At 36.8% G+C, this 27,391-nt stretch overlaps 1 protein-coding gene across 3 annotated transcripts; it reads right to left on the bottom strand.

The window, feature by feature from the left end:
• Positions 1–505: 505 nt before the first annotated feature.
• LOC134652303 (glycerol kinase 3) lies at positions 506–19,409 on the bottom strand. Of its 3 annotated transcripts, none has more exons than XM_063507572.1 (14): positions 19,241–19,409; positions 12,599–12,678; positions 10,059–10,215; positions 8,862–8,963; positions 7,948–8,165; positions 7,494–7,603; positions 7,217–7,322; positions 6,781–6,973; positions 6,078–6,255; positions 5,570–5,650; positions 5,101–5,225; positions 4,798–4,935; positions 4,582–4,668; positions 506–629 (listed from the first exon to the last, which is right to left on the bottom strand). In XM_063507572.1, exons 1-14 carry the CDS (start codon positions 19,311–19,313, stop codon positions 532–534), a joined length of 1,746 nt encoding a protein of 581 aa, XP_063363642.1. In that variant the 5' UTR covers positions 19,314–19,409; the 3' UTR covers positions 506–531. The 3 variants fall into 3 exon arrangements, with proteins under 3 accessions (XP_063363642.1, XP_063363720.1, XP_063363575.1); XM_063507650.1 differs by lacking the exon at positions 506–629 and adding an exon at positions 2,248–2,552 and having other exon boundaries at positions 19,241–19,408; XM_063507505.1 differs by lacking the exon at positions 506–629 and having other exon boundaries at positions 3,947–4,668; positions 19,241–19,405.
• Positions 19,410–27,391: the final 7,982 nt, after the last annotated feature.

The raw sequence follows: 27,391 nt of genomic DNA, 5'->3' as shown, positions 1-27,391 counted from the left end.
TGTGCTTTTTTCTACTGACAAAATGGGTTTGTCAGAGTATATTATTACATCAAAACCCTGTTACTTTTACTGCTTGATATATGGATGTTAAGCACAAAAAAGCTTACATAGTAAAAATACTTATAGGTGTTTCATTCACTAACAATGAGCGGTTTGTCCGCAGGCCTGCCGCCGAATTTTTATGATAATATTGACAGAGTAATAAGGTGTCGCAGTTAAAGTTGAGGCGAATGGAACGAATGATGAATGAATGGTTTTACACGCTTATCGCTAAACGATATGACGACACGACATATTCTGTAATTTAATAGTTCTGTATTCTGGATATCGTCTTAACTTTACTTGTGACACTTTAAACAAATCTCGCGGCAGCTTTTATGCTCGAACTAAATAGTAAGTGCAGGTTATTTCAATAAATGGAACATTTCAATTGATTAAAACGTAATAAAATAATTAAAAAACATTACACATTTGAATTTCCGTGCAGATATGACACTTGTATTCCTATTAAATAGGATCTAAATTAACTTATCACCTATTTTTGAGCGCATTGGATACGACTAGCATGGTGAAGCTGCCAATGAGGAACAGCGTCGCTGGAATCGAGGAGAGTAGTTTGTAGCGTTCGTCTGCGGAAAAATAAAAATAAAATCAAAGTTACATGGGTTAGGTGGATAAGGGCGTCCGCTAGCTGGCGCGGGTGCACGGAGCGGGCGCACGCGCGCCGGTGCCATTGTAGGTACGTAAAATCAGCCGCACGCGTCCGCGCCAGTTAGCGTTGCTTAGACTATACTATTTTTTACTAACCCGCTCCGTGCACCCGCGCCAGCGAGCGGACGCCCTAAGGGGCATTCCAAAAAAGTCGGTTGCGTGACGTAATTTTTGAACACTTGACATAGCTAAGAACTCGATGTTTGACATGATAAGGTTTGATAACTTGTCACATTCCCGATAAAGTATGCCTTTTTGTGGAATACCCTATAAAGTAATGTTGCACCAATAAATAATGCGTTTAAGATGATGTTTAGATGAAATAATGTTAGGTGGGTCAACGTATTCTTGTCTCGTCTCCTGGGTTACTATTTGAAAGTATTTGTGATTACAAGTTCTCTCCATAATGTTTTATCTACAATGCACGCTAGTAGAATATTTTAACATCATTTCTTTTAAGAAACTGGGATTTACTGTTGTCTCCTGGGCGACAAATAATAACTAAAAATAGTTGATCCACCCAAACACTAGCATGATATTAGTTAAGAAAATGATAAATAAGTATATGAGTTAAGTGCAAATGACATGTGGTGCTAGTTAGAAATAAAAGAAACTTATCTGCTGTTTTTGAAGAAAAAAAGTTGCAAAACACCTTGACGTTAAAAACTTGCCCGAGACCAATACGTCGCTATTTTATTTTATTCTGTTCTTTATAATTTTTTCGTTGAATTAGTTTTTATAACAAAAATGTCAGCACTTGTGTTCCAATTGTACACAAATCGTTACTTTTTTTTGGTAGATACACACGAGTAGTAATAGTAGATCCTAAGGTAACTGTAATTTTAGTGTCTGGAATATAAACTGGAGTTAAGTAGTTTTCATTTTTTCAATCTTGTAATTCAATCAGGATTAAATTGCTTCATATAATGCAAGTGTACAGTTCAATAAGTATAAGTTCTCTCTTAGAAGCATCAAATAAAAACTAATCTTTTTAACGTTGTGAGTGTTATGGATTAATCCAATAAAACAGTTCAAAGTTTACACTACTAAAGACTTTGCAATTTTGTGATATGTACAATACTGTGTAATAAAATAGTACAATATCAGTTAATAAAAACGTGAAATGGCTCACTTTAATAAAAAAATGAAGGCGTAGAAAAATAAAAACGTTTTAGAGAAATAATACTTTATTCAATATGCAAGTTAATAGCAGTCTTATTGTTATGTTAGTAAGAACATTAGAGGATTTAAAACAATACAATCGTAGCGAAACTAGAAGCAAAACAAATGCAACACATCACGCCAGACAATACTTTGGTAAACCTACTTTTCATTGATTAGTAATTTAGATAACAATGGTTCAAACGTAGCCTAAAGTGAGATCATTCGTCTATTTCGCCTCATTTAATGATATAATAAATCACATATAAGAAAATTTAAGTACCTACATAATATGTACATTCAAATTGTATTTCATTTGGTAATACATTTTAAATAATCTACTAAAAATACTGTGGTAATTAATAATTTTTGAAAATTTGTTTAATCTTAAGCCTCTAATACAAACATTTCAATAAATATAACATATTGTGAAATACATTTTGACTGCTTCTAGTTTACTTAGTTTCACTAACATAGGTAACAACGTTTGACAACAAAAACCGTCAAAAAGAATTAACAACTATAATACAGCAAAGTAAAAAATAATGTCTTTTTCAAAAACATCGTTACATCGTTTCAGATAACATTTTTTATTTTATTTTTCATTGCAATTATGCATTTTAATATAAAATGCTTTATTTATAATTTACTAGGCAAAGTACTTATACTAGTTTTATGGCCTGAAAGAGATGCAGAAAAAAGTTAATCAGTGATATAATTATGCACGTTATATTTTATACCACCACTTTTCATAAAAACTCAAACATAAAAGTGAAAAATAATTGTAAAAATGCAAAAACGAAAACAAAAACAATGGCGTGAATTTTTTTTATGCAATGTGCGGGTGTTGGAATGTGTACAGAAATGGAATAAAAAATATATAATAATTATAATTATGGGTTATTTTATATTTTTGTAATATGTTATTACTATAAATAACGATTGGTGCCATGCAATATGTGATAAATACTTTTCTTAATGTATTTATTTGCCGAATCAGCTTCTATATTAGGTGTATAAAAATAAATACATGAAATATAATATCTATGTATCTCATAGTTAACATAGTTAAAACTAACTTAGGCATCATTAGATTAATTAATGTAGATATATTCTAATATTTTTTTGTGACTTAGTGTATAGGACATTTTTTAATTAGTTTAGTTTTGCGAACTACATTATACAATAATAGGTTGAGGATAGTTTACACACTATTATTTTAATGACTTTTGCCATATACTATTGGCTTTTAATGTTATTGAAGAAGTTAAAATGTATATCATGATTAGAGTTTTGCATTTTTACAATTACCTATAGACAAGGACCCGACACCAAATACTTTTTATATATTTTTAAAGCAGCCCCTCACATTACATCAATGTCAACTATTTATATTTGTGTTGACATTGGCAAATGTAGCAATATAATTAATAATATAAATTATATTCTTTAAACCATCACCAAGGCCAATAATACTTTTAGATTTCCATTCATTTGTCTCCTGCATTACTACTGTACCTATATTTTTCAATGCTGTCGAACTGTTTTTAAATACTGTATCAAACTTAACGAACCATTTACTACACAAATGAGCGAGATTATTTTTCAACCTTTAGTCGTGTCTCTTGCGTTACCTTATCCAAATGCAAGGCGTATAAGTTGAACGGTGACCTAATTGTATTTTTCATAATTGAACATTAATTGATTAAATAATATAGTAATAAAATGTTGATACGGCAGATTTAGTGCGCGGGTCCTAGTCCTAGCCAAGATATCTAAGATTACAACGAACGCTACATGCGCTATAAGAGAGCGACTTGCTAATAAATATATAGGCCAAATTCATCTACCTACGTATTCGATTCACACACGAGTTTATAGCCCGTTATTATTATTATTTTTACGTTTTTGAGCTTCCAACGGCATAGGAACTACTTATCACATTTCTTTTTCATACTGAGCAATGCAAGACAACAACGTAGGATGTGTCAACGTTTATCTTCGATTGTACTACATACATAGGGATGGAATTGCGCGTAGAATCTCGACAAATAATTTTGCAAATATTAAATAGAAGCGACAATTGGAAAAATATATGCCTCGAGTAGACACTATTCTTTATTCTTATTATTCCTACTCAGGCCTATATCTGCCTTACTCTATCAAGTTACGTGAGAGAAGTGTTAGAAAACTTATTACAGATAGTTCTAAACAGCGCCGGTATTTTCTCCAAATGCATGTGCTTCCGTAAGTTGACAGCGCTGCCCGTTAACAAAGCGGGTACAGAGTCTAAAGGTCCAAGCTCAACCGGCGCGGCCGACATTCTCCTAGGCTCCACTACGATGGGATTATGATCCCCATCGAATATGATCTCCGGGTCGTTTTCGATCATCTCTTCTATAGACTCCCAGTTGGTGGCCTTTTGCAACTTTTTTTCCGTTCTACAACACTGACACAAACCGTAATCGCACTCTCTTTTAGCCATAAAATGCTCCGCGTCGTCTAAAATACTGCGCTCTTTCCTAGACTTCTGAGGGAAGATCGAGAACTTTCTGGCTTGGTATTTAAGTAATTCTTCTACGGTGCTACATTCCTCGTCTATTTCGAAGTCTGTGTCAGCGTTTTCGAAGAGAGAGTTTTTCCTACTGCCGGTGGAGAGAGTATCTAGACTGTTAAGGCGGGTCATGCTAAAGTTGCGTAAGTTCTGACCTGTCATGGTGATGGACTTTTTGATGGCGGCCCAGCCGAGTGAGCGTTGGACGGCCATCTTCCACTTTGTGTAGCGCGCGTCGCGATCTAGAAAAATAAGTAATATTTTAGATACGTAATTTACTTTCGATCGGTTTATTTATAAAAATATTACGAAACAGTTATGTGACACTAAATTAGGAGTCAAAACCCCGTAAATGAACAGTAAATACATACCATCATCGGTGGTAGTGGGTAGGAAGGTGTCGATAGGGGTAGCGGTGGCCCTCCACGTTTCTATGGACCACACGCCGACCGCGTGGCCGGCCACTACGGCTGCGCCCAGGGCTGACATGTCCCAAGATTGCGCTCGCACTGTACAAACCAAATTACACATTAAAAAAACAATTATAGATTATGTAATAAATATATACATTTTTAATATCAATTATATTATTAACTCACTGTTTTGTTTGACATATAATTTTTGGAAATGTATCAAAGTGGCAGATTTGCCAGCCGTTAAATGTTGATACTTACACACAGGTATCCCGATGAGATCGGCCTGGAGTTGCATGAGCAAATCGTTACGAGTCATGTTTCCATCCACGTGTAGTTTTGACAGCGGCATACCGCAATCTTTATTCATGGCTTCCAATATGTCCCTGTGGCAAATTTTTCAAACATGGAGGCAACGAAACGAAAGTTTATAATCTAAGCAATTTTATTTTGGTAACGCAGTAGAGAAATTAGTAAAAAAAGAATTTGAAAAAAGTCTGAAAAAAGGACATTGATCTAATAGCGACTGTACGTTACAATAGCTTTTGTGGTCACATTACAATTTTAACACAAAACTAATGAATAACCGCCGCTGGTAATCCAAGAGACAAGAAAAGTTATATACGTTGACAGTACATTCCGAGAGTACGTAGATATGTTTATCAAGCGTTTTTTAATTGGTGTCTTGATATATACAATAATATAATTTTATTTTTATTTACTCACTCACCTAGTTTGGAAACAAACAGCCTCCAGCGTTGCCCGTATGATGTGCTGTTTTGTGGTGAATGCCGTCAGACCGCAAATAATTCTAAAACAATAACAATACATCAATTCTTGTCCAAATTTCTGGATAGCACCTATCTTCTAGAATTTCATGGTACATTATTACATGCAGGGATCGGATACCGGTATTTTTTGTATGGGAACGGAAACGGTATTTTTTCGTTCTTTGCTAATTACTTCATTTCTAATTGGGCAATCTAATAATACGAAGTCGTAACCTAAAAACACAACTGAGTCCTACATTTCGAGTATAAAATAATTCGAAAAATATAGTTATTTCTAAGTTTTTTGCATAAAACCGGTTCCGATCCCTGATTACATGAAAATACACGTTGCAAAGTATAACTTAAGGTAATTATTGGCTCGAATAATGCTGGCACGAAATTATCGTCCTATGTAGAGAACATTTGGCCAGCGATCTGCTGCGTGTCCTTTATGAAGGCTACACTTACCCCCTGGCGTCCTTCCTCCAGTACGGCGCGTACAGCCCGCTGAACGCCGGCACGAAGTAAACGTCCCCTGTAGAAAACACTTGGCCGGCGATATGCTCTGTGTCCTTCGCCACGTCTTTAATTAGTTTGAGGTTGTCACGGAGGAATTTCACGGCGCCTCCCGCTACAGCTATTGAGCCTGCAAAAAGATAAAAGACGTCGAATAACTTCTTTAACTCATTACTATACTGTCTCGTCAGCCAGGAGACAACAGTACCAGTTGTTAGAAGAAATGTTGTAACAAGTTAATGCGCTTCTCTACGTATAAAACATAGATAAATAGCGCATCGTTAAAATTGTAAGCATACAATTTCGGTAATTTACCGTTAGACCAAGATAAGTCTGCACCGATTTTGATAGCACACGCTGTGCAAAAGTTTTTGTAAACGTAAAACTACTATGAAACTATGACGTATAAATAACACTTGCACTGCCTAGGTATGCTATAAAAATCGTTGCAGACTTATTTTGGTCTAACTCTAACTACTTCATAAGATCTCAAATATTCTGAGTAGGGTTTGCAATCCGGATCCGGAATGTATGAAATTATCCGGATCTGGATCCGGATCCGCGGATCTTCCCATACATTTCGGATCCGTCGTGCAAACCCTAATTCTGAGTCTAAATTCCACGAAACGTTTAGTTTCACAAAACGTATGCATACCTTCTAATGCATATACAGGCGGTGCTTGTGGTCCCAGCCTGTAAGCTACTGTCGTTAGAAGACCGTGGGTAGACTGCACACGGCGGGAACCAGTATTGTAGAGAAGGAAACAGCCACTACGGTAGGTGTTCTTGGCCTGGCCGGCTGACAGGCAGTTTTGACCGACTAGGGCTGACTGCTGGTTGCCTAATATCTGGTAAACAAAAAAAGATTACTTAATACATTCTTAAGTTTACCAAAAAACTAACAAAACCAGCAAAATACGAATTTCCGAAAAAAGTTGCATTGTGAAAAGGTACCTACAGTATATTTTATACAGCTATCAAAATGTAAAAAAGCCCGTTGCAGTCCATATTCAACTCGCGAATTATGACAAAAACGTTAGAACAAACATAGACCATATTAAAGGTGTAATTTATAAGAACAAAATACTTACTCCCGATATCCTAATTCCGTCTAAGATGGATCCGTCTTTGACTACGCCGTACACTTCGGAACTGCTTCGTATTTGGGGTAGTGAGTCTCGGTGGATTCCAAATAATCTAGAAAAAGTAAGAAAATATTCAAAAAATTAAGGAAAATAATAATTAAAGAGATGAAAAATGCTTTATGTTTCTTAAATTGCAACAGCATATACATAGTTGTTACCTTAAATGAACTTTGTCTTTTTTTTTTAATAAAAGACGTTTTGTTTAAAGAAATTTGATTCTTACCTACACAACATAGGGTCCCAATTCAAAGTTTCCAGGTTCATCAGAAGTGTTCGCGAAGCGTTGGTGACATCAGTAATGTGGAGACCTCCTCTCGGACCGCCGGTTAAGTTCTGTAATTTTGAAAGTCAAGTTTAATGGTTAATTTTGCAAAAAAAATAGTATCCTATTTTTTTTTCTCCTGTGTTACTTTTGGGAAATTACATTTACTAGAGAACTACGACCTGCAATGTTCAATATAATAATACTATATGGTTGGCCCTAATGAGAGTATATAGTCATTCTAACTTGATTGTTCAATCTCCTGTGTTACCTTTTTTAAAAGACAACAAAAGGCTATGCTTTACATTATGATTCGTACATTTGCTATTTTATTAGAGTACAAACCGACCAAATTAATTAAATTCCAACTTCAAAAACGAAGCAAGTACTGGAACTCTGGAGGTTAAGTACATACCCATACAATCCAGGAGTCGACCGTCCCAAACATTAGCCTCTTGTCCCGCCCGGCACGCCGGACGGTTTTGGCGTTGTCCTTTAGCCATCTCATCTTTAACGCGCTGAAATATGGACTGATGGGCAAGCCGGAGACGGACTTGAGGTAGTTCTTGTTCTGATCCGGGACCTTGGCGAGGATCGCGTCTACCGTGACGTCTGTGCGGATGTCGTTCCACGCTGTGGAAAAATATGAAATAATTAATAAAATGTTAGGTATTATAGTAAGTTTTTTGTCTGACTGAAGGTAGGACGAATTTATTCGGAAATAAGAGTATTTCAGCGTTACTACCTAGAACCAATCATAAAAAACCGGCCAAGTTCGAGTCGGACTCGCGCACGGAGGGTTCCGCACCATCAACAAAAAATAGAGAAAAACAAGCAAAAAAACGGTCACCCATCCAAGTACTGACCCCGCCCGACGTTGCTTAACTTCGGTCAAAAATCACGTGTGTTGTATGGGAGCCCCAACTAAATCTTTATTTTATTCTGTTTTTAGTATTTGTTGTTTTAGCGGCAACAGAAATACATCATCTGTGAAAATTTCAACTGTCTAGCTATCACGGTTCGTGAGATACAGCCTGGTGACAGACGGACGGACGAACGGACGGACAGCGGAGTCTTAGTAATAGGGTCCCGTTTTTACCCTTTGGGTACGGAACCCTAAAAATAATTAAAAAGTGTAAACGGGTGGATTAAAGTTCTTGTACGAGTAACATGCTTAGCTACCCAAAAATGTATGATGGTATTTAAATGCCACATAACTAGGGGACAAGAGTGACCCAGGAGAATGTAACCATGGCATCGAGTGACAAAAAAAAATTGACACACCCTTCGATTCTATTTTAGGATATGTTATTGGTTTCCGTGTTTTACCTATAGCAGGATGTAAAGGCTCTCCCGTGAATCTGTCCCACGCTATCGTCGTCTCCCTCTGATTGGTGATGCCGAGCGCCACGATGTCATCTTTGGAGTAGCCTGAAAATAAGTACGCAATGTTTTTACATGGTAAGTATTTTTGAAATACACGTTGCGAAAAGTTTCAGAACACTTAGAAATTTTTACAAGAAATTTCCGATTTGGATATGGATAGTTTCTGTCCCCACACAAAAGCATTGGAAGCATTTTTTTAAACTATCCTTAGTATGTCGGGTCGCTCGTTAGCCAGGATACAAAAAACATAAATACAACTGACAAAAAAGTAGATTGGCCCAACAACAATATTCAAAAAGGTTTACCACGATACACGAGAAATGTACCTACTTGTAAACGCCTTTCGATTTATATTCCACCCTAGGGAGGCGTGCATAATGATTGAGAAGCCTAATAAGTACATCTTGATTGAACAGTTCATATAGGTTAGGTTAGGTTATCTGTTTTTAAATTTGTTTTCTTTGTGATGCAATAAAGAATATTTACTCGTAGGTACTTATAACAGTAGGATTCATAACGCACATTGAATATTGGACTATTATTTAACGAAATAAAGTTTATCTAAATCGAGATGCTTTCTATAGTCACTTCAATAGTCAATAGTCAAAATATACTTTATTCATGTAGGCCTAGCAACAAGCACTTATGAATCGTAACATACTTATAAATTATCAGAGCACACTCCTTGGTACACCCAGCTGCAAATATACATACCCACTTTACGAATGAATTCCATCCATACAGTGCAATGGGTGTGCACTTTTGCAACTCGTTGTAAATCAACGTGAGATAGCGGTGTACAATTTGGCCATACTTTGGTTGCACTTTTATGCATTAGCTTCTCGGAGCCATGAATTGTTTTGTTTAGGACTATTTTTTCAATCATGTAGAGTCTAATTCAATATCCTATTTTACATTAAAAAAAAAAAAAAAAAAAAAAAAAAAAAAAAAAAAAAAAAAAAAAAGTCATTTATTGTCGCAAAACACAGTAACAAAATAAAACAAAAGGAAAAAGAAAAAAGAAACAATAAGCACATAATTTTAAGTCCAATAGGGTATAGTAAGTAAGGTAAGTAGGGTGTAGTAAGGGGTGGGGGGTAGGGGGGGGGTAGGGGGTGGGGTAGGGGTAGGGTATGCTACCTTTAACAGCTAGTTGTTCGATGGCCTTCTCGGCACATAGCTTGATGTGGTGTATGATCTCCATGGGATCCTGTTCGGACCATCCTTCCTGCGGCTGGACTTCGGTTTTGTCGAGTTGGTACGCGGCGAGCTCTTCTGAGCGCTCTGCTTCGTATATCTGAAAAAAGGGCAAATGCCATGAAAATAATCGCACGGAAACTAGATTATATTTACAAGGCCAGATTCTAACTAAATCCTTCCTCAGGTAAAAGTTCTCTCAGAAAAAAAAATACGAAAACATATCTAATTTACATTTCATTTCAGTTGTATAATGTATATCGTTAACCGTATAAAATAGCTAATCATACAGCCGAGTGAGGTTACGAGCAAGTTTCAAACAGAAATCATTTTCCAGTGATTGAGGTAAAGCGTTTTAACCGACGTAGTATAAAAAAACTGCTATAGCTATATTATTTCGCGCGATAGGTATCCCTACCAGGGATGTTGCGGATGCCGATTTTTTGACATCCGCGGATGCGGATGCGGATGCGGATGTCAAGATAGGTACATAAAAAACGTCAAATATTACATTTTAGTCATTTTTAGGGTTCCGTAGCCAAATGGCAAAAAACGGAACCCTTATAGATTCGTCATGTCTGTCTGTCTGTCTGTCTGTCCGTCTGTCTGTCCGTCCGTATGTCACAGCCACTTTTCTCCGAAACTATAAGAACTATACTGTTGAAACTTGGTAAGTAGATGTATTCTGTGAACCGCATTAAGATTTTCACACAAAAATAGAAAAAAAAAACAATAAATTTTTGGGGTTCCCCATACTTTGAACTGAAACTCAAATTTTTTTTTTATCAAACCCATACGTGTGGGGTATCTATGGATAGGTCTTCAAAAATGATATTGAGGTTTCTAATATCATTTTTTTCTAAACTGAATAGTTTGCGCGAGAGACACTTCCAAAGTGGTAAAATGTGTCCCCCCCCCCCCCCCCCCCGTAACTTCTAAAATAAGAGAATGATAAAACTAAAAAAAATATATGATGTACATTACCATGTAAACTTCCACCGAAAATTGGTTTGAACGAGATCTAGTAAGTAGTTTTTTTTTATACGTCATAAATCGCCTAAATACGGAACCCTTCATGGGCGAGTCCGACTCGCACTTGGCCGCTTTTTATTTCAAAAAACCGGCCAAGTGCGAGTCGGACTCGCGTTCCAAGGGTTCCCTACATTAAGTCCCACTCACGCTTGACTGCTAATTTCTAATAGGTTTTTTCGGCTAATGACTAAATTACCTAGCAATCTAGCACTTACGCCGATGCTAAGACGTTCCTGTACCGAACTGTTCCACATCCGCATCCGCATTAAATCCGCATCGATTTTATGCGGATGCGGATGCGGATGTTGAAAATAATGCGGAAGTTCCGCGGTTGCGGATGCGGATGCGGATGTTCGCAACATCCCTGATCCCTACCCCTCGTCGTAATTTCACACCCAATTTACAGTTATTCTTTATTTAGAATAGATAATAACAGCAAACTGGTTATCGTGCAGTTGGTCGCGTCAAAAATTATAGTAGAGTATACTATAAGGGCAACAATTGCATAATGACAAACAATTATTGACACTAGTTATTACAGTTTTGTATAGCATGTGGCACGGTGACAAGATGGTTGACATCGTAATGTTTTTCATGAATACGGTATTACGTTAGTAACGTAACGTATGTACGCAAATTGGCATGTTTCCTAACGTTTTTGTATTTTGCATTGTTTCGTTCGTAGGTAGTCATTTAACTGTAGGAAGTAGTGTTGAGTCGCTCACTCGTGAGGCACCTCATTTGTACCACTCATTTTGTTAATTTGTCGCAGTACTTCGTACCGCTAAAATGTCTTACTTCACTCCTCTATTCATTTTACTTGATTCTAAAATTATCTTTCTCCTAAAAGTTCTATTCTTAACCTCCAGAATTGCACTCCAATCAAATGTTACTATTTATTTATTTATAAAGGAAGTGATGAATACATAAATATGTATATACATTAAATATTTTTGTCGCCGTTGGAATTAATGGAATAGTGGACGCTGAAAATATGCTAGTACCTCACCTCATTTGAAGTAAGACATTGTAACACCTCATTTTAGAAAATGAGGTACACATACAAACTCATTTTAAATTGATGTCCTACCCATCACTAGTAGGAAGCAGGCAAACTTGGCGTAAAATTGACATTTAAAATAACATTTCTAAAAATACTTTATGAAGTTTCTTTTTGTTTTTGCTCACGTTACGGGGCCCATTACCCATTACGCCTTGCAATAATAGTCTGCACGTCTGTAGGTGCAAATTGCGGAAAGTTTAAAAATAAGTAGTTCTCGGATATTTCAGAAACTTTAATGGGATATTAAGGAAATTTTCATTTTAGAATCGGAATTTTTTTATCCCAATAAAAAATATGTCTTTAAAAAATCAATATGGAAATTTCGCAATTTTGGAAACTTTCCGACGGCACATTTTGTTAGTATGTTAGTAAGTAAATGACCACTTACCACGACTCTGACGGTCTTGGTGCCGTCGTCGATCACGCCGACCAGCGACCGCCGGCTGCCGTCCTTCACCGGCATGTCGCCTGAAAACAAACAAACAAACATTCGCTTAACAAGTATTAAGTAGTATAGTTTGAATTTAACAAGTATTATTACATAGTTTGAAAAAGCACGGCGGTAATTTTTTCGTATTTTCAGATCCAACCAGGATCGTCTTTTTTTTGTTATTCTGTCCCGTCAGCCAGGCGACAATATACGTATTACCATATTTTCTACTACTGTCGCCTCAGATTTGTGATATAAAGTATATATACTTATCCAGTTGCAACTACCAACATGCCAACTACCTAAGTCGTAAACGTGTTAACAATAGAGGCGATAATCCCGTGATGTGGGGTCAAACTTTAGGCGGTTATCACATAGGATGCGATTCGCACGTCGCTCCGATATTTGAGCGAGACAACCATGAGACAACGCTATGCGCGTATTATAGCGACATCCGGCTCGCAAATCGCACCCAGTGTGACAACCGCCTTAGTTGAGACGCAATGCACCAATCATAGCGATCAGTCGAGAAAATACTAGAATTATCCCACTCAGGCCTTGGCGGTTTGTTAAGAAAACCGCCGGCCGCAATAAATATCACTTTATGGCTTAAAATCAAGTATAATTTACTTTATCAAAGTTGCAATTGTAGAATTGATACAAGATAACGTGCTACAGATAAAAACTGCAAAATCGGTGAATATGATAGAAACCCGGCTAAGTGCGAGTTGGACGGGTTGGACCTAATCATGCAATTAAGTACATATATAGTTTGCATTTTTGCGTTAGGTTTAGGTACTAATGTACCATTTAGGAAACTTCTCATATTTTTGTTTGGGGATCGAAATTTTCCGTTTTCAAAATTAAAGTATTCTTACTATTTTCCTTAAATTTCTGAGAACTTTTTTTAACCTTAGACCTAATTGTCTAAGGTTTTGGTTACACAGGAGACATATTTTACTTTATATACAATAAAGTGATATAAAGAGTCATCCCAAATTTAACATCAATACAAATAAAGTCCGTCAACCAAATCTTGTCAGTAGTAAAAGGCGGCAAATTTGAAAAATCGCGGGTTAGCAACACTGTGTTCAAATAATTCCAAAACGCGTGTCATCTGTGTTTTATCTGTGGAATGTGGATCGTGAATGACAGCCGTCACCTTATTTGTTTTCATTTGGTTTTTATTCTGAATCGTTTCTGTTTCAAGAGATATTTCTGCTGTCACCATTAAATACCAATACATTAAATAAGAATAAGCAAAGCTAAGGGGCCTACAATGTACAATCATGCTCGTTGATGGTAAACATTACTAAAAATTGAGGTTATGACAAGTACTGGAAGAACTCTTTCGAACTTTTAAGATTATGTTCAGTTTTTTTGTTTTAGGGTTAAAAGGCATAAATAAAATTAAAACGTATGCCTAAATCTATCCAACAAGACCATAAATTGTGTCCTGGAAACCGTCCATAGGCCCACATGTCTAATGTTTTCAGCAATCAGTTGTGACTATTTACAAAGGTAAACCTTTTAAACAGTATTAAGATCCTTGATTATATCGCCGTTCTTTCGCAATATCTACCTAATCCATACATGTTTGTTGCAGGATTAAATCTTGCCCATTATAAGGCGTTCGTAGTAGGTAGTATCTCTTCAGACAATACTTACCTATGGCGGTTTATGTACGTGTACAACGCAGCCAAGTCGAAAAGTGACCCTTATCTTATTTACCTTTAAATTAAATAAACACCCAAATATCAGTTGTTTTATTTTTAATATGTATATTGTACAATATATACCAATCAAAAAAATTACACAGGTATGTCATATTCATCCAGAACAGTACACTAATTTACATTAACAAGTGGCATATTATATTGTAAATAACAAATATATGCACTATCTAATTATCTGCATTTTGATATGATTTTATTTTTAAATTGTCCGTCCATGTTTCAATTTTTTCAATAAACCGCGAGTGACAATTTGAATTGACGTACGCAGGGCGCGCTCAGCGGAAAAAAAAATCTTTTGGTTCGATGTACATTGCTGCTTTTCTTAGCGCAATACTGCTCTTTGAGTGTTGCCCTACTTTAGTTTGCTTTACATTGCTACTGACAAGATTTGGTTGACGGACTATAGTTAAGGTAGTTAACCTCCTAAGGCCCAAGGTCCTACCCATAGTACTTATTAACTTTCTTATTCAGACCCAGCTCCTACAACAATTGTGTAGTCATAACGTACCACGGTCCTACCAGTAGGACTTAATAGAAAACCCATCATTTTGTTTTCAAATTTTGCGCTTATCGAAATTGACGTGTACGAACTTTTAAAGTACTGTTTTGTTTTGTCTGTGAGCCCTTTAACAAGATCGTAAAAAAAAAATCAAAGTGCTGTACAAGGTGATGTATATGGTATAAGTACAATAACATTAAAAAAAGTCTTTTAAGTACTTGGGTCTGAATGAGTATAAAACAATAGTACTACTGGTAGGACTACGGACCGTACTGACTACATACTCAATTTTTCGTTGGGCCTTAGGAGGGTATTGTAAGTTTAAAAATTAAAACTCTGAAGACAGAAGAAACTGCATTAAAGCGTTGTAGGCATGCAATGTTTTTCTTGGCCTAACCGTCGCGTCGTTGGGTCGTTGCATTTAATGTTACAAAAATAAAGTATTTCCCCTTCTAGTGTCTAGTGACGTACCTAATGTCCTTCAGAAGCCATTGATAACTACAGTGTTTCATTCAGTTCAAAGAAAAAGAACAAAACATATGTAGTTATTGAATAACAATTTATTTATTTAGTTTTACGTGTTAGTATTGTGTTGGACTAAAACAAGGGTCGGACGAACGCAAAAGGCCACTGCATTATTAAATTTAATAACCTCAAAATAAATTAGCACGTAAATAACTTAAGGTAAACAATCTTAAGCATGTGACTCGGTCATTCAACCTAAGTACCGAATTGAAACCTTTTGCAAAATTCCTTTTTCTAAGTAGTAGTGAAGTAGTTTTACTATAATAATAATTTATTTATTTATAAAACATCTATGATGAAAGTCTTGCATTAAACTTATTTAGTTTGCTAAGAAGTTTTATTAATCCTGTACACTTTTTATTTTTTCACGAAGATTCAATAATGTCAAAGTAATTTATTTAGTGCGTTTTTGTATTTTTATAACGTCATGCGAGGGGCTTTAGTTAAGTGTTTTACCTAGGTACTACACTAGTATAGTACATATTACATATATAATGTGATATTACGCTGCTCGTGCCTTAATGACGACGATATACGAGTACTTCAGTAACTTGTTTCTATTAGGTATACGTAGGTACCTATAATTATTCTGCCTGTAAGTTTTTTCAAGTAGGTAGGTAAGTAATTTATGACTTCTGCTAGATGCATATTTTAATACTTTAGGACTACTAAGTGTCAATAAATTTGGCATACAAGGGTGAATCAACTTTTACTTGTCACTCGTTGCCACGGTACGGTCGCCTGAGTCACTCTTTAAATCCTTATTTTATGGCACTTAATTAACCATGCATTTTTGTCATACAAGCTTTTCCACAACGGGCCATCTACCAAGCATAATAATAACGTGGTAGGTAGAAGAGTTCTTCTAACCAACTGTGCTGCTGTTGTCGCCTGGCTGACGGGACAGAAAAACAACAAGATATGCCAAACTATCAAGGTTTAAGTAAAATTAGTATTTTGACGATTTTTCATAATTTGCTACTACAATGTAAAGTGCAATGCCACCTTGTACAAAGTCGTGAGCATAAAATCAATATTGTAAGAACGTGACAATAGCATCATGTACAAATTTGACATGCTCGTAACATAGCCAGAGTTGCCAGTAGGGTTACCAGAAAATGTAAAGACCTAACCAAATACATAACTATGAATTAAGAAAACTAACTTCGCGCACCCATAAAAAAGCTGTTGATAAAAATTTTAATAAATCGTTATAGTCAAACAAAACTAAACTTTGAACAATACAAAACTTTCGAACATATGAGACACACAAAAAGTTGTATATGCAGTTGTATAGTAGGTATACGAAAGTAGTTGCTATGGTGATGTCTCCTGGGTTACTCTTCAAAAGTACATATAATTAAAAATGCTTTAACCTCGAGGTAACATTATTTATTGTGGAAAATTAGAAATGTAAATAAATGTAAAATTTTATGAAGCATGATAAGTGAATATAACGATGCTAATCTTATGTAGGAAAATTATATTGGCAAACATTAACAAATACCTTCAAGTATCGGCTTATCTCGGAAGATTAAGATATACATAATTATTATGATAATACTTAGTGCGCAGAAGAGTTTATAAACTTTATAACACTATCCTTAGCTGTAAGATAATGCCAGTTTAATATTTTAATGGTTTTATAATTTTGTGTAATTATCTTAATAATCTTTTTGTAATCTCATAGTCCTGAAATACATTGATTATATTACCAAATGTTGTTTGAAAGGTCCTTTTTTTTATCGAAAATGCGTGTTGTTCACGTACAGTTTTGTGTCTTGCATACATTGGTTTTTAATTGATGTGCAGTTGTACAAGAAAGAATAAATACAAAGGGACAAAAGGATAAGCAGACAACCAACAAAGAAAGTTCACGACATAAAGAAATAATATTCAAAGTTATAATTAGTGCCGAATTACTTGTGGGCCAAGATAACCACGGAGTGGGTGCCCCACGAGTCAAACCGCGGATCCGGCAGACCTCGTCGGCGAATGGCGGGATAACTTGGACTCCTTTTTGAGCGGCTGGCCAGATATAGCTCAAAACCGGGATGAATGGAGGAAGAGGGGGAGGCCTTTGCCCAGCAGTGGGACACAATAGGCTCACAATAAATAATAATAATTAGTTTTTATTTTAAATATGTATTAATGTTTGTTTTTAGTTTTACTTTAAAAATATTTTAAAACGCAGATTTGTATTTCAAGATCTAGTTGCAAATTGCAAACGAGTCTGATCGTGATCATTAAGAAAAAAGAAACAAATTTTAAGTGAAAACAAAGAAAACCCAACTTGGAACGCGCTTTAAAAACATCGCAACTTCCTAAATGCAACTCTGTAACGAAAAACTTACCTTCATCCATGTTAACTTTTCAAAAAAAAAAAACTCACTGGCCGCTCAAAAGTCCCCGCGTAATTCAAATTCCGAACGTGCGTTCCTGCGCTAACATTCATTAAGACTGCGGAGGCACGTCCACGTCCGTCACACCCATTCGTTATCGCGCGATGACGTATTTTGGCAGATTAGGCAAATAATAACGTACAGAATCATACAAATTTGTCAACAAGATATTGAACTTTATAATACATATATTGTTTCGTAAATGAATGTTTTAGTGGTTCATGGTTCATGGTATAATTTGTTTCCCTTAAGTACCTACTTGATATTTAATAAAAATTGGGGCCACATCTGAGTGATGATGTATCGTGCTAAAACATTTAAAAAATCACATGGGATCAAATCTAGAGTTGATTTTGACTAACGGCTGTACTGAGAATATACCATCGGTGGACCTAAAAAGTGATAGATTTGATTCTAAGAAAGAATAGAAGAATTATGAAACTTTTTTGACAATCGAACCAGCAGCAAACAAACACATTTTAATCATAATTTCCTTGTTTTAGCAACAAATATCAGCCAATAAAGAAACCGTAACGCTTTTTATCACTAATTGCTTAATTCGAGACCAAATATTTTCGATAACAAGTATCGAAGTCCACTATTGATAGTGTTAACATTGATTATATCTACAGAGGCCGACATGTTTTCATTTGGAGTTGGAGCCCGCCTTCTCCAACGTAATATAAATGTAGTATGACTACTAGAATAAGGCAAGAAGGGAAGGTTTTTGCAGAAGCAAATTCCGCGGGCATTGAGGAAAATGGACTGAGAAAACCCCCGCTGAGCAATTGAGCATTCGCCCATTAGGCGTTTGAGAAACTAATCGATGTATGTAGTGTCTTATAATAGTGATATACAGCGTTACGATACAATTAATAATATCCCTTGCTATATTTGGAACTAAGCTAGGTCGAATTCTGTGGGAGGAAATCAAGAGTCAACCCTGCAGCTGATTATAGTAGACACAGTTATCCACGTGATAGCGACACAATAGATCCGTTGTTTTATCACTTCTTTATCCTGTCATTATAAGGCGATAACTGCACTCGATAATTTGCCCGTTGTTCGCAATCAAGCTGCACATAAGATAATAAATAGAGTTTTTGGGTGTCCTTCTTTAACTTATGGATAACGTAAAATAAACTGCCACTGCTGAATATAAGGCCGCCCCTAAAGACATCTACAATACTTATTCTCAAAATGTAAAGGGAACCCTCATGACAACGTCTGAACAAGTCTTTACTTTAGAAGTAAAAGAGTATCGTTCGCAATTTAGTTGTGTTTCTTAACCTTGAAGAACTAATCATGAGCTCGACTAATCTAATCCATGAAATTGTCACTTAATTTTCAATCTCAGAGTACCTACCCAACTAGTGCGTCAAAGACAACGCGACTTAGATATGCAAACGATTACATAACTTGATGGGTCATAACTCACCGTGAACGGTCTTCTGTCTCCTCAAAATTCTCTTAAACGACCTATCCATCGCGCCTCTCACTCGCACACTCATTTCGGATCAGAAATCACTTAGAACGATTAAATTGATTTAATAGAAGCGACGGATTGTCTGGTCGCATGATTACTGACTAATATAGTGTGAGAAACAAAAATAGATCATGAATGAAAGGGCGAAGGGGCTTGCGCAATAAACAATGCAACACTATTAATTAGCACTGACGTAAATATGCATTTAATTGGTGCACATTCATCACGATTAAGAAACTGAACTTTCACTTTACATAAAGTAAATTGAGAATTTGTCAGATAAGACAATCCACATCAGTGCATGTATGACATTTTCGCTACATTAGGTATTTACATAATTTACAATACACACGTAAACATAATGTTTGTAATTTTTTGCAACGGCAAAAGTCCGCAGCAAAAGTTGCTAAGCGGGCGAGATGTTCAAAATGATCTTGACGCGACTTTATTGTTAAGTGAATAAGAGCGCGTCAAGCTAATATTGAACGCCTCAGCTTAGCAACTTCTGCTGCCGACTGTACTATAATATAGACATAAATAAATGTTACGTAAATGTTCACACCAAGTTTAATTTCTAAGCATGTCGTTTGAAATAAGAGCGTAACTTTAATTGTATAGGAGCGGCATTTTGTGTTACTAATGAAAATAGCCCAGATCAAGATAACGGAGTGACACTGTCACTGAAAAAGAAACAACTTCAGTTTTTCTGAAAATCACAGTTCAGATTCAGAGCCTGGGCCAACTTTTGCACTTGCCAATTTGTATACATTACACGAGCAATAAACGCAGAGTTTAAATGTCTCATTGATTTTTATGGAGTTACTTTGTACGAAAAGAGAATGCATTTACAAATCCTATTATTAGTCCTATCCTATTACTTACATATTATTATGTAGGTACATTCTTAGATATCATTATCAATCATATTAGCCGATGAGCGATTATTTTAGGGAAGTCTATGTATGTATGTATGTAAACACTTTATTGTACATAAGACAGGTTAAGATACAATTAAAAGAAAGTATACAATGTACAAAGGCGAACTTATCACTATAAGGGATCTCTTCCAGTCAACCTTGTTAATTATACAAAATCAAGTCTACTTGGTTTTGTATAATTAATCTTACATCATTAAATATAATGAATGATCGTATGGGCTCAGATTTTTTCAAATTAGGTGTGGGTAATAATACTAATAATATAAATAAATCTGAAAGGTCAGGCGCGGATAAATAGGCTACATGACTGATTTTCATTTATGGTATCAATCGATCGGGTTTGTTTTTAGGATCAAATGTCTATATGGGACCCATTGCATTAAAGTAACACAAAAGTCAGAAATTGTAGTCAAAGGCCGACAGTTGCACTTCACTCGCGAAACGCCCTTAACAAAACGATAAATGAACGTGACGTCAAGGTCTCTGAGAGCCCATCTTGTCGTATGGATAAAATAAGAAAATTGCTTTTTTGTCGGTGAAATATTGCGTTTATGTATATCAGCGGTCGGCAACCTTTTAGCAGCCAAGGGCCACATAGTAGCTACCTAACGAAGTTGACGCGGGCCGCACTTTGTTAATATTTATAACTTTATCAGACATTGTAGTTTGTCAATATTACATACAAAATAGCCAGGGAGGCTCGCGGGCCCCAAGTGACAGGTTCACGGGCCGCATGCAGCCCGCGGGCCGCGGGTTGCCGACCGCTGATGTATATATGTAGTTGCTATACAATATTTTTTTGGATAAAATGTAAGGGATCGAATGGTACCCTTACTTTTATCGTTTTTGGAAGTTTAAAAAACTTAAATTTTGTAACTTTCAGGTCCTGTATTTTTGTAACATTTCCATATTTTATTTCAATATCCAGATTATTGTGATAAATTGCTTGTTTGCTATCTATTTTACTAGATTTTGTTATAAAATTCAACATGTGTCACTGGCATCATCCCTATTCCCACCACTCCATGGATACATTTTTTTATATCGCGAGTGTCGCCACTGTCGCCTTATTAACTTAAAATGTCCTTGAAAATGTCAGGCAATCACGTGAATCGTCTCGCGACGCGAACCCGTGACGCGCTCGCCACGCCCACGTCGCAGAGTCGTTACAGTTTTAGCTATGCGTACTTAAATCGCGTGATGCGTAATCTGGCTCGTTATTATCATAGAGGTACAGTGAGCTGCATGGAGCAATTATGAATGAATTCATTGATAACGGCGCCATGCACTTCTGCGGCTGATGGTACCTACAGGGAAACTAGTAGCAGAGTCCGTGAGGATGAAGAAGAGCCGAGGTGGAAGCGAAACAATGTCCAATGCATTCTATGACTCTGTTCGTCTGTTCTTTCCGCACAGACTCTTATAATATGATCTCTGTTTAAGTTACGGCAGGCGTGGCTCACTCCGGGATTTCGTCGCTTTGCTACAGGTAGCTAAAAGTACATCCGTTCCACACCAATTTTGGTGGGTAGCCATAAGCCGCGCGTGGCGCTGTCGCCACCTAGCGGCCATATCTGTGCTGATCGTAACAGACGCGTTTTGTTAGAGAGTGAGTCTTCTGTACCTAGTACTATTATTTAATCTGTGGTTAAGGTTTTAGTTGTTACGGATCAAAGACTGGTCACGGATATACGCTAGGTTCACTACGGGTGCTGGGTGCTGCCCTCTTTGTGTGGGCTTCTAAGTTAAATCTTATGGCGTAAAATTATAGTTCATTTTTTTAGCATTAGAAAGAAGGTAAGCGATCTTGACATGTCTTTTAATTGAAAAACGCTTTTTCAAAATCAGTAACTATTACTTACGAAAGCAGAAGAATATAAATGATCGTATTAGATTCATAATTGTTACATACTTGCCGTGACTTATTTTTATAACGTGTTTTTCAATTAAAAGACACATCAAGATTGTTTACCTTCTTAACAAGCTTTTATTAGGTCGACCAGCGGGCTCAGCACGGTTCCATTTTTATCGACTATCACTATGCCCATCACTTTCGCACTTAAATACTTGTTAGAACGTGACAGGCATGGTGATAAACGATAAAAATGCGACCGTGCTACTAAGGCAGTGGTGGGCAAAGTACGGCCCGCGGGCCAGCTCCGGCCCTCGAATGGTTTTATCCGGCCCGCCGCCGGTCCTATGAATTAATTAATATATGGCATTGGCCCACGATTCAAAAATAAATCGCAAATCAAAATAAATTTTGGATACAATTCTGGCCCTCCACTTAAATTTCCTAAACTTTCTGGCCCCCAATGAAGAAAGTTTGCCCACCACTGTACTAAGGGCTGTATGTAACTAACTATGTAATGCAGCGGTCGGCAACCCGCGGCCCGCGGGCCGCATGCGGCCCGTGAACCTGTCACTTGCGGCCCGCGAGCCTCCCTGACTATTTTGTATGTAATATTGACAAACGACAATGTCTGCATAAAGTCATAAATATTAACAAAGTGCGGCCCGCGTCAACTTCGTTAACTACTATGTGGCCCTTGGCTGCTAAAAGGTTGCCGACCGCTGATGTAATGGAATATAAGGTAACTAATTTAACCATCTTCCAAGGATCGTAGCGTCATGAAAATTGGCAGCTGTATGTAGTTCTGATGACAATACAATAATATGGTACTGTCGAACTGATCTGATGATGGAGACAGGAGGTGGCCATAATAGGAACTCTCGACCTGTATGTAACTAACATGTAATGGAATCTAAGGTAACTAATTTAACCATCTTCTAAGGATCGTAGCGTCATGAAAATTGGCAGCTGTATGTAGTTCTGATGACAATACAATAATATGGTACTGTCGAACTGATCTGATGATGGAGACAGGAGGTGGCCATAGGAACTCTGTGATGAAACAACGCAACCTAATTGTGTTAGGGGTTTTTAGAATTGTCTCGATGAGTATTAGTTGTCTGTCGTAAGAAAAGTACAGTCAGCGATAAGAGCTTGTACCAAAAATTAATTTTTTGCCAAAAACTTATTTATAATGCTAAAAAAAACGAACTATAGTTACAACAGCTGCGTTACGTGTCATTGTGACTCCACCAACTTCTCATCTTGCCGATAGATGTCATTGTCATCAGTCGTTTCTTGATTAGCAAAAAGGCAAAAACTATTATACCTATCAGTTATCACTGTTAACGCTAATATGAAACCTAAATTCCTCATCATCAAAGCCGAAAGACGTCCATTGCTGAATCAAGGATCCTACGGATCTCCTTAAGAAGAAAGAAAGAAAATAGTGGAAATACATTTATTCACGTCACACCAGTTACATTAATATTATTTAATATAAAAAGCGGTTATATGAGCAACGGACGATAAAAATGACCCCACTCAGCCTGATATCATAAGTATCATAACGACATTAACGACCGATCGTGCACCCTTTATCTATTGGTGCCTTGTAAGTTTGAGTAGTTTGACCAGTTTGTCAACCTTGTGTAAGGTCATTTCTATTGATAACACTATGTATAACACCTTAATACTAATTCTGCACTATATCTCTGTATGTAGGTGAAGGGTATTATTAGATTTTGATATGACAACTCTATGTCAAACTGGGTAACGTCATTTTGATATGGCAATACTATATTATTTTTTTAATAAGAGCCTGACAGATAATTGAGAGGGAGAATTGACGTTTCTGGCTGTAAAACATATACCTGTTGATTTCCTTATTATTTTCACTAATAATATACGAAAATATCTACTGGAAGTGAGTTTGATTCAAGACCAAGACAAGACCCTACAACTCAGAAGTGGCACAATTACTGAAGAAGCCCACAATTGTGTACAAATGTTACGATGAATAGACGCAAGCGTCACCGGAATCGGCGTTCGAGAAGTGCTCGTGTAGCGTGCAGTAAAGGTCGGAGGAGTCGGTCTGAAGAGAGGCGTGACCAGCATCGTACGCGCAGCAGAAAACCCAGTCGAAAACGCGATTACGAAAACCGAAGAAGTGCCAGTGTAGCGTGCAGTGAAGGTCGGAGGAGTCGGTCCGAAGAGAGGCGTGAACGGCATCGTACGCGCAGCAGAAAACCCAGTCGAAAACGCGAGTACGAGAACCGAAGGAGTCGTAGTACCAGCCGTCGGCGCAGTTCGAAGCGTAGTCGACGTAGCCGTAGTTCCCATGCTAGAAGCCGCGGTCGTCATCATAGGAGCCATAGTGGAAGCTATAGCAGTGGTCGTGAGAGCGGCGGATGTGATCATCAGAGCGAACGAAGTTCTAGCCGCGTTGATCACAGCAGGCGGAATCCAGGGAGCCGCAACCATGCACACAACATGCCGGGTACTTCCAAGCAGAGTGGTGAGAATCAACCAGTTTTGACGTCTATTGAGAATACATTTCAAGGTACTGAACATCAGTTATTTCTTAGAGAATTAGTTAAAACATTAAAACATAACAGGCCAGAGGGTAATAAATTTCCTATGTTAGGCAATGTAATACCAGAATTTAACCCAATGGTTAAAGAGCAAACTGTACATATGTGGTTGAATAAGGTAGATGAGTGTGCAAAATTATATAACTGGGGAGATGATCAGATCATCCATTATGCATTACCCAAATTGTCTGGTGTTGCGAAGAGCTGGTATTTAGCTTTACCATCTATGTCATTCACATGGCCGGAATGGAAAACAAAATTGATTGAATCATTCCCTAGCGTTGATGATTATGCTGAACTGTTAACAGAAATGCTGAATAAGCGAGTTAAGTATAATGAATCTTTAGAGCTTTACTTTTATGCCAAATTAAATTTATTAAATCGTTGTGATATCCATGGAAAGCGAGCTGTAGATTGTATTTTGAGTGGAATTGATGATAGATCGGTTAGGTTAGGTGCTAAGGCCTTAAAATGTCAACAACCAGAACAAGTGTTGGAATATTTTCAATCTGCCAAACAATCACGGGATTCTGAAAAACAAAAATTTAATTCTGGTACTTGGACAAAACAACTCAAAACTTCAAATGCGGTAAGTGATAACTTAAAAAGTGTTTCAAATGCAGATCCAAAATCCCATTCAAAATCTATTGTGTGTTACAACTGTAAGGAACCAGGTCATTTTAGTTTTAAATGTACAAAAACCATTTTAAGGTGTAATATTTGTCATAGAATTGGGCATTTGTCTACAGACTGTCCAAAATTACTAGGAAATGACAAGGGTGAGAGTGTTCCTGAAAAAAATGTTCTGCGGGTTAATTTTGATAAACACTTTGAGGGTGATACTAACCGTGATAGCAAATATTTTAAAAATATAAAAATAAATAATTTCCTTACACATGGTTATATAGATATGGGCAGTGAAGGCACATTGTTAAGATATAGTGAGGCAGTTAGGATGGGAATAAATTGGAACACACATAGTCAACTTCCACTTTTGAAAGGAATAGGATCAAATGCCGTTGTGCCTTTAGGTCATGTGAGCGTTGAGATGGAGATAGATAATATAATTGAAACAGTAGATACATATATTGTTGATGATTGTGTCATTAAATATCCAGTATTAGTAGGTCATAGTTTTACAGAGAAACCTGGGATAACTATTACAAAAACTGACTATTCCCTTATTATTGAAAAAGGATTCCCGGTTAAATTACAGCTTATATTACTGGAAGACACAAACATTTTACCAAATAAAATGATGGTTATTCATGTAAGATCAGATACAGATTATTCAGGTTCGGTATATGTAAAAGGTTATTTGCGCGGGAAACCTAATGCTGAATTATATCTTTTGCCGGGTGAATATATTATTGAAAAAGGTCAATGTGGAATACTAGTACAAAATATCACTGACTTACCACTCACATTGCTAAAAGGGGAGCTGGTTACTCGCGTAACAACAACTAATTTCTTTCTAAATGTAAAATCACTCAACCTTGTAGATGATAATTGTACGGATTTAAATATAAGTGAACATCTCTGTGATGACGAAGTATCAAAATTGAAAACGGTTTTAAAGAAACACGAGACTTGCTTCTCAAATAACTTAAAAGATTTAGGTTTTACGAATGTAGTTCAGATGGAAATTGAATTGACAGACAAACAGCCAGTTGTATATCGTCCTTATAGATTGTCTTATCCCGAACGAGAGTTAGTGCGCACAATGGTACAGGAAATGATAGATGCTGACATAGTATGTGAATCAAATTCGTCTTACGCTAGTCCGATTTTATTGGTACAAAAGAAGACTGGCGAAAAGCGACTCTGTGTCGATTATAGGGCTTTGAATAGCAAAACGCGGAAGGAACATTACCCCCTTCCACTTATAGATGATCAGCTGGACAGGTTAGCTGGTAATTCTCTGTTTATTAGCCTTGATCTTGCCTCTGGATATTACCAGATTCCGATTGCGGAACCATCACAGGATCTGACTTCGTTTGTGACCCCGGACGGTCAGTATAAATATAAACGTATGCCTTTTGGATTAGCCAATGCGCCGTCCGTGTTTCAAAGGACGATGAACAAGGTGCTTGCAAAAGTTAAATATGTTATCATCTATATGGATGATATACTAATTCCAGCACGTAATTTTGAAGAGGGCTTAATACGTTTAGATGAGGTATTGAATCTCATAAGTGAAGCAGGATTAACACTTAAATTAAAAAAATGTTACTTTTTCTATAAAGAATTGGATTTCTTGGGTTTTCACGTAAGTGGTGAAGGTATACGACCGGGTGCTCGAAAAACAATAGCTATTTCGAACTTCCCGACGCCAAAGAATGTTCATGATGTACGACGTTTTATTGGGTTAGCTAGTTTTTTTCGAAGGTTTGTAAAAAATTTTGCTTTGATTGCACATCCTTTAACTGATCTATTAAGAACTAAATTAGAATGGAAATGGTCAACCGATCATACAGAAGCTTTTAACGCGTTGAAACAGAAATTAGTAGAACGCCCTATCTTGGCGTTGTATGATCCTAAATTAGAAACAGAATTGCATTGTGATGCTTCTAAATTTGGCATTGCTGGCATTTTGATGCAACGTGGTTTGGATGGATTGTTGCGAGCCGTAGCGTATTACAGTCGAAAAACCACTGCAGACGAACAAAAATTGCACTCATTTGATTTAGAAACACTTGCTGTAGTCGCTTCTCTAAAC

This window comes from Cydia amplana, chromosome 1 (assembly GCF_948474715.1).
Source record: "Cydia amplana chromosome 1, ilCydAmpl1.1, whole genome shotgun sequence".
Classification (NCBI taxonomy): Eukaryota; Metazoa; Arthropoda; class Insecta; order Lepidoptera; family Tortricidae; genus Cydia; species Cydia amplana.
Note: the sequence above shows the minus strand (reverse complement) of the source record. Positions and strands in the feature narration are given on the sequence as shown.